Raw genomic sequence first — 13695 nt, forward strand, 5'->3', positions numbered from 1 at the left:
TGGGACAGGATGGTGATGCTGGAGTAGATGCAGTTATGATGGCTGTACCCCACTGAAGGATCTCTCCACAGCCTGGATCCACCAGGTATATGGCTGCTTTGCTTTTGGGGACTGGAGCACCTGTTGGCTTTTGTTCTGGCCATAATGGTTTAACCAACACATTATTTCATTTATTTATTTAGATTTTAAATGATCAAAAGATACATCTCCAAAGCTCTAGGTGCCCTAACATCCTTATAACACAATACATAAAATCCCAGCAGCATTCAGAGTCACCATTTCTGGAGGAACTGGCAAACATGCAATACCTGCATACGCCATGGTCGCACCAGCCATGTCCATTACACATATTTGGACATTGCTGTCCAATGTAGATGTTGTCTAAAGCCCATTCATCTTGGACTGTGTAGTAGCACTGACTCCAACGGAAACGTGTAGCACTGGACCTTAAAATTAATAACAAAATTGTTTTATTTATAATGCTTTACACAACTCTCTGCAAGAGGCTAGAATGCAACAAAGCAGAAATACAGAATAAACTAGTTCTACAGTTCTACTTGTAAGAGATTGACACAACTGAAGATAGATTTTGATAAACTAATTTGCTAGATAGAAGCACCTTTATGTGCAGGATAAAATGAGGGACAATCCAATTATTCATGACATTTCTGAGGACTGTTACAGAGGTGCTTCAAACGCTTTATGCTTAACAGAAATATGACGTTTAAAAACTTCATGAAGAGGAGCAAACTTCTATTCAGTAGCATTCTGTGAGGATGATAAGACATAAAGCTAGAAAAGAATGGCTGGAGACTGAATTTAAGAGATTTTACATGTCAAGCTTGTGAGTTAATAGGTTGTACCTTGCATGATAAGACTGCCTGTCGGGTACTGTATTATTTAAAACAAGTCATTTTAGAAAACAATTTTTCTGTATGTTATTTCCAGTCACTAACAGTTGTGTCATTTTTACTGAATACAAAAGTTTCACTTTGTTGAGACAATATTACAAGAATTTATTATCTGGTTTGACATTTTAATCAGTTTTTAGAGGCATATATGTTTTACATAATACATTTTTGCTTTTATTTTAATATTTTTTAAATGACCCATTGTTGGCTAGGCACTCAAATGAAATCCAAACCCTGTAATTTCATGCTATATGTTAAAGGTGTAACATTCCCCACCCCTAACCAAGGTTTTGTGGTTGTTGTAGTTTCTGTCCTGCTGGTAATTTGACTTCTCCACTTCAGCCATTTCTGAAAACAAGGCTAGAGAAAAATACATAGCTTTGGCCATGTTAAAACAAAACAAAACAAAAAACGTTAAAAGAATGTTATTAAGGTTGCCAAGCCAAGTATTAAAAAGCAGAAATGCCAGAACTAAGTATGCATGGATGCATTATGATATCATCTTTAACAATATGATCATATACTATTTTTCCCTCAGGACCCCTGCCTCATTTAGTGCACAGGATGGACCTCCCTTGGGGATGAATCAGGATTATGTTAAAGCAAGCTGTTGTTCACAGGACCCCTAGCTCATTTGTTGCAGAAGCTGGTAGATGTGGAGTGAATGAGGCAGGGGACTATAGGGAGAGAAAGGAGGGTCTCATGGCTGAATACTGTCCTAGAGAATTGGATTCTACCTCTACTTCTGCCAAAGAATTCCTGTGTAATGTTAAGCAAATCACTATACCAAACTTTTCCCAGGTGGTCACTAAGTGTGAGTTCCTCATTTTGTAGGTGATGACCTGAGACCCTGGGCCTGATTTGTAGAAGTGCTGAGCAGAGAGTTGTGCTTGAATATAAAAAGTACTATATGATGCTAAGTACTCTGAAAAGTCAGGTCCCAGGCATCTCAAATGGGACACCCAAAATTAATGGATATATTTTACCATCATCTCTGTGTGTTTGAGCTCTCAATCTGTAAAATGGTGCTAATACCCCACCACCTCAAAGGAGGGGTTTGTGAAAATAAATTAATTAATGTTTGTGAAGCCCTTGGATACTATACTGATGAGCTCCACAGCAAAGTCTCTGAGGAAATTAACAACTGTGTCTTCATAGTAGGGTCTGAATAGTGTGCCATAAATAAGACAGAGGGCACATATTGAACAATGAGGCTAAAACAAAATATTGAATAGCTGCTTATTAATTGAGCACCGTGCTTCTTGAACACTGAGTGAAGCAGGGCATCTGTGGAAAAATAATATGTGATTATCTAATTAAAGACTGCCTCATAATGTATATGCGTAGGGGAGCTAAAGTAAGATTGCTTAGGCATCGTTAATTTTGGCATTTCTTAACTTTTGAGTGCTTGACTTTGCTAGCTCAATAATGTTGTTTTAACATCTTTTTAGTTTGATTTGATATATAATAGTGAGAACCACTGAAATCCACCCACAACTGAACAAAAAGGTTAACTTCTTTTGCATAGGAAGACCTCACTTTCTTAAAGATGTTTAAAGGTGATAGAGCTATAACCAGACATATCAAGATGCCTAAGCATGCATGTATCCCGATACTCAAAAAATGAACAAAGCAACAAAGCTAGACAATTCAAAAACTCCCAGAATGTACTAAAATTCCCAATTTTGAATTGTCTAATCTTGTTGCTTTGTTCATTTTTTGAGTATCGGGTCCTGAGGTCTTGGGTAGTTTGCCCACCCTGCCCCCAACCCCCTGCCCCGAGTCCCCTCCTGCACCCTGAACTCCTCATTTCTGACCCCACCCCAGAGCCCACACCCCCAGCCAGAGCCCTCACCCCCTCCCATACCCCAACTCCCAATTTCATAAGCATTCATGGCCCGCCATACAATTTCCATACCCAGATGTGGCCCTTGGGCCAAAAAGTTTGCCCACCCCTGATTTAAGTGATAGTTAGAATTTTGTTTAAAGCCGTCAACTAAATTAGGCTTCTGTTCACCTTTAATGCTGTAGGCACTGCTTTTTCACCCAAATGAACCATTTCCCCCCATTCTTAGTAATTACTTTTCATCAAAAATATAGTAAGAGTTTTACAGTATATAGCAGGGGTCGGCAACATTCGGCACGCGGCTCCCCAGGGTAAGCACCCTGGCGGGTCGGGCCAGTTTATTTACCTGCTGACGTGGCAGGTTCGGCCATTCGCAGACCCCACTCGCCGCGGTTCACCGTCCCAGGCCCATAGGGGCGGCGGGAAGTGGCGCGGGCTGAGGGATGTGCTGGCCGCAGGTTCCCGCCGCCCCCATTGGCCCGGGACGGCGAACCGTGGCGAGTGGGGGTCACGAACAGCCAAACCTGCCGCGTCAGCGGGTAAATAAACTGGCCCAGCCCGCTAGGGTGCTTACCCTGGCGAGCTGCGTGCCGAACATTGCCGACCCCTGGTATATAGAGTTAACATGCCTGGGCAGGTTTGCAGATTAAATATTCCTTCAGGATATGATGTATTGACAAGTTAGATCATAAAAGCTATGAATGATCCATTAATGCCTATATCATCATTTAATCCACAGAATAAGGACTCCCTAAGTACACACAGAAACAACTGACCATAAACATTCAGAGTTAGCTTTTACTGTTTATTTTGTCAGTGACCTGAAGATAATGTGCCATTGACTCCCTGCATCCCCCCCCAAAATCCTTTAAATTCTTAGAACTGTGTTTCTAAAATTCATTGAAGTATATCAAGGAACACTAAAGCTCACTGAACAATGGTGCTCCTCAAGGCACCTTAATCATTTTCACTTCATTGAGATCACAATTTGTAATCCCACAAGAAGAACCATAACAATCGGTATTTGCTCTTATTGGGTTCAAGGAAACAAAAAAGCCACTGACCACAAGGAGAAATATTTTTGTAAAAGACTGTTTTTAAAAAACAATGCACTGACAGATTATTTAACTCATATTGTTGTTCCAAGTTACTGGAGTGGAAGCATTATCTCTGTATTCCCTTGCTTTTAAATGATGATCATAGCTTCACAAAACTCAATTATGCAGCACTAGGACCTGTGGGGGACATTTTCAAAGGCATAAAGGACAATTAGGCACCTAACTTCCACTGAATGTTTTTTATTGTGTAAGTAGTAAGCATGAGTCCTATGCACAGTTTCCTGTAGCAAAGAAGTCGAGTAGATATAGTATAAACGGCATTTCCCTGATTTCCCCCAGTTGCCCCGACTGGCTGCCCATGGTGCACAGCTCAGGGGATGCCAGGACACACAGGGCTCAGAGGTGAAAGCAAAGAGATTTTACACCATCAGGCTCTTAACTGCTCTGCACAAGTGACAGAACCAGCAGTCCCATTGGTAACAATTTACACCTCTTTTTGTGCAAAATGTTGTGCAACATATGGGATGTGGAATTTAAAAGTTCATCCACATTTTATGTGGCAGCACTTGAGAGATGCTGCATCTGGCCATGCATTACACAGTACGGTAGCCGGGACTAATGGACTGTCCAGGAGATGCTTCGCAACTTGCCAACAGTGACAGACCAATAGGTGCCACTGCAGTGCCTGCAAACAGAGGTGACCGTTCCCACAAAAAGCAGCCTCTCCTCCAGACATATCTTCCTGGATATGGAACTGTTTCAGTGACCTGCCCTGTGATTCTGAATGTGGAGTAGGATTTATGCCAACTGCAATGTGGAGTTTGAGTACTGAGCAAGAGTAATGGAAGTGAGTACATATTCTCTAGTCTTAACTTGGTGTGCGAGGCTATAGCTGCAACTCCAATTACTATTAAAGAGTGTTGTGGCTAAAACTTGGTGCATTGACTTGAAAGGAAGTCCTTTAATTTAGCAATGGCATGAGATTTGTTTCTCATATTTACAGGTGGTAAGTGTATTGAGTTGAACTTTTTAGACCAATAGAAATGTGGCCAAAATCTTCTTATAAAGAGCTTACGTGAAAACAACTTGATCACTTTGTCAGAAACTGAGAAGTGGATGGTCAGGCCTAGTGGTTGAAGCAGCAGTGGTCAGGCCTAGTGGTTGGGCCGGGGACCTGAGACAGAGTCAGAGCAGGAATCAAGAATGGGGTTGGTACAAGGCTGGAGCAGGAGCAGGAGTAGTTTGTCAGAACCACGAAGTGGCAGGGGATACTCCCAGTGAGACAGTGATATTGAACAGACTGAGTGGCTGCTCTCATTGGGAGCCTATATCCCTGGCTTTCGGATCACCTGGTTAGACCTGCACCTGTGGACTGCCTGAGCCCCAGTTGATTGATGTGGAACCCTCAGGTAATCAGGCTCAGGGATGACTAATCAGCCCAACAGCACTTATTGGGTTCAGGCTGAGAGTACTCATCAGGCTCAGAGATAACTCATTACATTTCCTTCCCTCCCCCCATTCAAAAGATGCCTATCAGGGGTCTTTTGACCAGGCTTATAAGGGTGTAATTGATGGAATTCTCAAAGTGGGTTGGGTGCATGTATGTTTTCAATGGGCTCCCACAAACGATCAGCTGGACCATCACCCTCCCAATCGACAAGGTACATAGCTTGGAATCCAAAATTTGCTTCACCAGATACTCCTCATACCCCTGGACCATGATGGGTGGAAGTGATGGTTGTACTCATCTGGGGAAGGAGTTGTTGGTGTGCTTTTTCAGCAAAGAGATGTGGAATACTGGCTGCATTTTCATCACCCTAGACAGCTGGAGTTTGAAGGCCACAGGATTGATCTGCTGGGTGACTCGGAATGAGCTAAAATATCGATAATCCAACTTCCTTGAAGGCCAAGTAGAATCAAGGTATTGTGTTGAGAGCCATAATTTATCTCCAACTGTGATTGGAGCGGTTGCTCACTCATGAAGGTCAGCGTAACACTTGTAATATTTTTGGGCTGAATCTAGATGGGCTTTCAATTTTTCCTAGATGCAGTGATGGTGTTTGACTAGGTTAAAGGCTGCAGGTACATAGGAGGCTTGTGGCATGGACAGGTGAAAACGAATGTAGAAATCACAGTTGGCATAAAAGTGAGTCTGGGGGTTGATCGGTAGTTGGAATTACTGTACAGTAACTCCTCACTTAACGTTGTAGTTATGTTCCTGAAAAATGCGACTTTAAGCAAAACGATGTTAAGAGAATCCAATTTCCCCATAAGAATTAATGTAAAATAAGAATTAATGTAAATGGGGGGGGTTACGTTCCAGGGAAATTTTTTTCACCAGACAAAGAACTATATATTATACAGATATACACACAGTATACATTTTAAACAAACAATTTAATACTGTTCACAGCTATGATGATTGTGAAGCTTGGTTGAGGTGATGAAGTTAGAGGGTGGAAGAGGGAGGGATATTTCCCAGGGAATGCCTTGCTGCTAAATGATGAACTAGCACTCAGCTGAGCCCTCAAGGGTTAACACGTTGTTGATGTAGCCTCTCACACAAGGCAGCATGAACACGAGGAGGGGAGACAGCATAGCAGACACAGACAGACACACCTTGTGTGTGGGAGAGAGAGAGAGAGATGCACACTGCACCTTTAAGTAAGCTGACCCACTCTTAAGTGCATTGTCTTTTTAAGTGGATCGGGAAGTTGAGACAGCAACTGCTGCCCCAGGCTCTCTCTGTCTCTCATGTCCCGTCCCTGCTCTATATGGAGAAGGGGTAAGTGGGGTGCAGGAGCATGGGGGAGGGGGACACCCTGACATTAGGCCTCCCTCTTCCTCCCCTCCCCCCCTGCACAGCAAGCAGGAGGCTCGGGAAGCAGCTCCAAGGCAGAGGGCAGGAGCAGCACATGGCAGTGGGGGGAGGGACAGCTGACCTACCTGGCAATTGATAGCCTGCTGGGCCGCTGCAGCACAGGGAACCTAGGGGAGCGGGGAGCTGATATGGGGAGCTGATAGGGGGGCTGCTGGTCCACCCTGGCTACAAGTCCCTACCAGCCAGCTGCAACAGGCTGCTCTTCCTGCAAGCAATGGATAAAGCAGGTGGCTGCCAAACGATGTTAGAAGGGAGCATTGCACAACTTTAAACGAGCATGTTTCCTAATTGATCAGCAACGTAACAACAAAATTTGGTGAAGGGAAGGAGGGAAACCCAGTCATGGTGATGATAATTCACAAAGCAATGGAGGTACTGCTCCAGAATTTGGTTCACTCGTTCAGTCTGCCTATCAGTCTGTGAGTGATAAACTGAGAAAGCATACAATTTAACATCCAGGAACTGGAACAATTCCTGTCAGAAGTGTGAAACAAACTGTGATCCCTGGGCAGTGGAATCAGCGCACCAAGGGGTCTCTGTTTGAGCACAGACATCACAGGATTCAATGTAGGACTCAATGGATGCATGTAGTTTTGGACACGAGAAATATCAAGAGACCAGCTTCAACATTTTCCAGTGGCTGAAATGGCCAGCCAGGGATGCGTCATGGCATAGCTGGAGTATTGCTAAATGTGGTTCACCACTGGGGATATAGATCTGGTCCTTTAACATAAGAATCCCATTCTTGACAGAGAATTTTGGGTTAGGAACTAAGTCATGCCAGTTGACATAAGGTTTATTGCAAATGGAACATAGGGTAGGAGAGGCTTCACATGAGAAAGCAAGCCATTGTTCACCATCACACTGAAGAAATTACAGGCTTAAAGACTATGGCAGGTTCAGGTGCCATATTTTTCTTCTCCAGCTACTCACCCTTGGGGACAGTGCATTGGGTTTACCATTCCAGGGAACAGGTCATAGTGAAATCGAACCTGGAGAAAAAAAGGACCACCAGATCTGATGCTGGTTGAGAGCCCTTCCTGTTTGTAGGTACTCCAGGTTCTTATGGTCTGTATATACCTGGATCTGGAAACATGCACTTTTCTGAGAAGATGAGGATGTCATCTAGATAGATCCCACGAACTGGCCTAAAACATCCCTGAAAATGTCCTTGACAAAGAGCTAGAATGTGGCTGGGGCATTGGAGAGACCAAAAGGCATAACCAGATATTCAAAATCGTCGTAACAGTGCAATGCTGTCTTCCATTTGTTACCCTCCCAAATACAGACTAGACTGTAAGCCTCATGAAGATTGAACGTGGTAAATATCTTGGTGGAACTGATTCTTTCCAACAGTTTGTTTACCAAAAACAAAGCGTACTTGCTCTTGATGGTGATTTGTCCAAGACGCGATAGTCCCTGCAAAGGTAAAAGGAGCCATTCTTTTTTCATAAACAAAATTAGCGCCTCAGCAGAAGATATGGATGGATGATTGATGTTCTCTGCAAGATTTGCATCAAGGTATTTCTGGTTCTGATAAGGAATACATTTGTCCAAATGGAAATCTAGCCTGTTACTGGAGATCGATGGGGCAATTTTAGGGTCTACATGGGAGTAAAGTATCAGCATTCCTTTTATCAAATACATCAGCAAACTCTTGATATTTTGCAGGGATTAATGTGCCATTAACTCCTTTAATCTGCTGGTCACAGAAGGCAGTGGGCTTCTCAGTGCTGGTTCTTGTTTCATTGGCCCGGACTCTGTTAAACGGGATTCTCAGCAATAGCTCAACTGAAATCATAGTTTGAGCATATTTCATAAGATGTGTGGATCATGTACTGAGAGCCATGGAATATTGAGCATGGTCAGAAAGTGTGGTGACTTAATTAAATTAAAATGCAGAGTCTCTTGGTGATCTTGGATTTCAGCCTGGAAGGGCAAGGCTTATTGGACAACTGAAGGAAAGGACAGCATGCTACCATCAATCATTACCATTAGATCTGGGGTGGGCTTCCTTTGCACTGGAAGCTGATTAATCTTAGTGAATCCAGTATCCAAGAAATTGCTAGAGGCACCAGAATTCATTAGTGCATGCTGGGTTCAATTCACCTCAGGTGTAGTTGAGACCCAGAGATGGAGAAAGACCTGCAGGTGCAGAGGATTACAGTTCACAGCTGCCAAGATACATATGGGCAGAAGAGGGGGCTTCGTTGGAGAACTCAACTATGAGGTTACATCCAGCTGCAAACCCTCTAATGGGGCTGGACATGATTGTTTCCCTGGGTCTGCTGAAAGTCTGGATTTAAGGGGTCACTCAATGGCAAAATAGCCCTGCCCCCCAGTACAAAAAAGCTGTTCTGATGCCAATACTCCTTCCCTTGATCAATGAGATGTCTTCTCTTTCCCTTCACACTAGTCTGCATAGGCTCCAGTTCTAGGACAGCTCAACGGGATGGCTGGAATGAAACAGGACAAGGCTGGAGTTGTGTGCATGACCTCTTCTTTTCTTGGCATCGTTCGAAGAAATGACTCTTAATCTGGAGCCGCCATTCAATATACAAATCCAAACTAATGGGAGGTTTGACCTGTACCAATTCATTTTTCCTGTCATTGTTCAGACCCTGGAGTAAATACTGAATCTGTGCCACCTTATTCCACTCTTGTCAGCAACCAGATGCTGAAAATGGGCAGCATAGGTAGACACAGGCTGACAGTCTTGCTGGAGAAACTGCAGCGTGGCTTAGATGGTTAAGGTGCAATTCAGATAATCAAATATTACAGAGAAGGTGTGGATGAACTTGTCAAAGTTAGTGAGAATCAGGCTGGCCTGTTCCAGGAGTGGCTAGCTCCAGTTCAGGGTTTCACCAGTCAGTACATTGATAATAAGGCCCACCTTGGTCTGATCATCAGGATACATCACAGGACTCATCAGGAATAAAAGGCAGCACTGGTGGTTCCCATCAAATCTGTCTGGCAGTGAAACCTTAGGGCTGGGTTCCAAAGGTACCATGGCTGACGGTACTGGGGTTATCTGTGGCTGTGGGGATCTGTGAGTGGAGGAAGGCATTCTCCAGATGCAATTGGGCACCTTGATCCTGAAGACTCTGGACCATCTCTGTGATCTCAGAGATAGATATCACTCCAGGGGTTTCCATCTCAGCTTCTGCAGCTGGGCACAAAAGGAGGCAGCCTACTCAAACGGTCAGAAACTGATGGATGATCATTCCTCGTAGTTAAAGCAGCAGCAGTCATGACTAGTGGTTGGAACTGTGGCAGTCAGGACTAGTGGTCATGCTGGGGACTTAAACCAGGGGTCAGAGCAGGAATTAAGAATGGGGTTGGAACAAGGCTGGAGCTGGAGCAGAAGCAGGAGCAGGAGTAGGAGCAGTGTGTCAGAACCACCAAGTGGCAGGGGATATTCCCAGCAAGGTAGTGATGTTAAGCAGACTGGAGTGAGAGCTCTCATTGCCTATATCCTGGGCCTGGGGTCACCTGGTTAGACCTGCACCTGTGGATTGGCTGAGCCCTGGCTGATTGATGTGGAGCCCTCAGGTAATCATGCTCAGGGATGAATCATCAGGTTTAGGCTGAGGGATGAGTCATCAGCTCAGCAGCACTCATCAGGCTCCGAGATGACTCATTACACTGACTAGGACTAGAACAGAATGTGGGGTGGTTTTTTTTTTGTCTTTTTGTTAAAAAAGAAAAAAAAATTAAAAAGCTTCTCAGCCATTATGCTGGAGTCTCAACAAGCCAGCTCTACCATTGTAATGCAAATATGATCTGTATCAAGGAAAATGGCGCAGATTGCTTCCTTACCACAGCACTGGGGTAAATTGGATAGAAGTGATTGGAAGGAACCCTATGAAAATGAACATGATTGTCACATGGCTCTGAATAATAAGAGCTGTTACATATCTAGGTGTCTGTCTGAGTTAAAGAAAATGTATTTAGACTAAACTCTTGGTTGCAATAGCAGTGTTCAGGAAAAACCAGTCCCTCCCATACTTTTTGAAAGCTCTCCAAAGCTATACTGCAGCTCAAGGTAACAACCGGTTTAAGAGGATTACTCTATTTAAAATGGCAATCAAGATTTTAAAAAGGCCGTGTTAATTAAGGAAAAAAGAATAAAAGGCAGAGTGTCAGCTGCATTTTCAGTGATAAAAAATTGGCTGTCTGGTCAATCACCATTTGGTCTCCTACTAAAACAAACAGCGTAATATCAAAGATTTATATAAAAAGAATTACAGGGGAAAAGCACCTTCAAAATGTCACAACTGTTTCTCAAATTTTATACTTTTTGTATGGCTCAAAATCTGTGTTTGGCTTCCTGATGATATTACATTTGAGTCAGGTTGATGTCAAATTTAAGTTATTGTTATGGCATTACATTTAGAAAAATGAAAGAAATCATACTGATTCCCAAATGCAGAAAAAGGTACTGCAAGCAAAACACTCTCCTCTTTCTTACAGAATTTTTGTGATATGTAATTTAAAATAATGCTGCATTCTCTCCTGGTATTAAGGAAACTTGAGGAGCCAATGCAAATTTGAGGCTGATAAAAATTATATTTGCTACCTTCTGAGATACTGTAATTACATTTACTCCATTATCCTGAAACTCTCATTCAGTCATTAGGTGTTGATTTGTTTATGAAGTCAGCAAACTGACAGCTGTTTGTTTCTCATTAGGCCTGTTCTTATGTAAATGTCTTTCATAAAATTGAAATAAATTTTCATCAGTGTTAGAAATGTTCAATTCACTTACAATACAATTTCAGAGAACAGGTGCATACATTTGATTTTTCCAATGCAATTAGATTCCTTATAACAGATTTTCTAATTCAACAGATCTCAGCTAAAACAGGGACCTTGTAAAACCATGATTACTTGGATGCACTACATTTACAGATGCATATGTCAGTATAAAAATACCAGAAGATTAAAATAGATTTATGCCAAGGAGAGGCATTGTTTAATGACTCATATGAAAAGAAAAATCATCCAGTCCCATAGTGAATATGCACCAAGTCTAGTTCCTTGTTCGAGACCTGAGCAAAAGGACTTTGCATTACAGGAAAAACTCCTCTCTCAGAAACTAGAGGCAGAACTCAGAGCATCCCTGCACACCCTGGCTACAGCTCTGACTATCACCTTTGGCTTTGGGCCTTAGCAGAGGTTGTGGCTCCTATCTACAAAAGGCTCTGATTCAGAGGATTCATGCAGTTCACTGAGCCAATGGCCAACACCAGTGGAACTGTGTTTCTGTGGCCTCCGAGCAGATTTAAGGATTTGGTCCCAAGTGAGTAATAGAGACACTAGAGTGACGGAATGGACTTACTGATACATTTTCATCTCAGAAAACCTACAGAATTAACAGTTACAATAATAAAAATATATGTACATGAGGTCAAATGATTTCTGAACAGATAAGAAAAAGAACTGCTGATTTATTTAAATTTGGATTAATCAAAGGCTAAATTGTGCTCTCAAATACTAACATGGCTATACAGGGGAGTAAGGGTACCTCCCCACCTGGCTGCATTAGGGCTACCCAGAGCTTGGGTCCAGGTCCTCAGTGCAGCTAGGGGGTGAACAAGTGGGTGGGAAGAGATCAAAGGGGCCTGGAGTAGGAGATGGCTCATCTACCCCCTGTATGCTGCGTCTTAGAAAGCATATTCTCCCATCCTCTAGAAGAAGAAGGGCTTGGTACAGTTCCTCCCAGGGCTCCTCCCTGGGCTGTGCAGCTTATACAGGATCTCAGGACACAATAAAGCTGTACAGTCCAGATGGCTCAGGGGTCCTCTGCATATCCAGTACCAACCCACAGCACACCTCACACTTGCAAGGGCAGAAATTTCCTTTCTACTAGCAAGTGCCCAAACAAACAAAAAACTACTATTAATCTCATCAGTGTTAGTTGTGTCCTATCCCCACTCCTCACTGATGAAAACGAAGGAAAAAATAATATCAGCTGAAAATTGTACAGAGTATCACAATACCTTCTGGTGGAGGGCATGCCATCACTCCCCCCTTTCCCCTCAACGGGAATACTCAATATTATGTCATAGTTTCCTGAAATAATATTTTTAGGAACAGGAAGTAAAGTGCAGCCCCCATGCCTGCTGCATGTAACACTCTATCTCCCTTTAATGGTAACTAGACCGGCTGGAGATTGATGAGTCGGCTACAGCCTTGGCTAAGAAAGACAGGTCTTTTAACTCAAGCTTCAGAGGTCCCAGGTTTGATGCCGGTCACCGCCGATTGGAGTCTGTCTACATTACACAGTGATTATTTGTACCTTAATTACATACAAAACTCTACTAACAGAAGGAAATCCCTTCAGACACAAGATAAAATGGAATATATTAATTTTTTGTCCATGGCATAAACTAGTAACTTGACTATTATTTCACTGCAACTCTTCCCTTTAAACAAGTCTCCTAAATGGAAAATGGAATCATTTTCTGTCATCACATATGTCTAGAAAACCTAAAATGAAAAAATGCCTGTAATAACACCACTTGCACATTTTGCATTATAACTTTAGGTACTGTGTATGTCTTAGTACTTAGTTTAAAAACAACTTATTTCGGACCTGAATCCTAAAAAGTGCGAAAAGCCTCTTGCAAGCTACTGAGTGCCCTTGGGCCTCCCAGATTTGACATCTGAGGCCATTCAGCACCCTGCAGGATTGGGACTATTATAATCTAACTATTTGTTCATTGGCCTTTGAATGGTGATGTTTAGTATTTTCTGACCGATACTTTATACAAAATATGTGGAGACATGCAAATGAAATGATTTGCAGCCAGCCTATGGAGAGTACAGAAAAATTACAAAGGACAGAAAAAACAATGAAAAATTGATCTACACTGGCTTTAATTCCAGCTGCTACTATACATTGGGTTTGAAGATAAGCAAGGAGTAATTCTAACTGGAATGATGGCGTAATTGAATTCTTAAATGAAGGAATCAGTGAAGATTAATCAGACATAT

General features: G+C 42.7%; 1 protein-coding gene across 2 annotated transcripts in view; it reads right to left on the reverse strand.

Moving 5' to 3' along the window:
* Positions 1-13695, reverse strand: part of RELN (reelin) — a 452511-nt gene that overhangs the window by 112047 nt on the left and 326769 nt on the right. For both annotated transcript variants that reach the window (XM_008172472.4, XM_065557727.1), the window contains exon 23: positions 309-446. In XM_008172472.4, the coding sequence (XP_008170694.3) occupies positions 309-446 (138 nt within the window). The remainder of the gene's footprint in view (positions 1-308; positions 447-13695) is intronic.

The sequence above is a fragment of the Chrysemys picta genome, chromosome 1, assembly GCF_011386835.1.
Source record: "Chrysemys picta bellii isolate R12L10 chromosome 1, ASM1138683v2, whole genome shotgun sequence".
NCBI classification, from domain to species: Eukaryota; Metazoa; Chordata; order Testudines; family Emydidae; genus Chrysemys; species Chrysemys picta.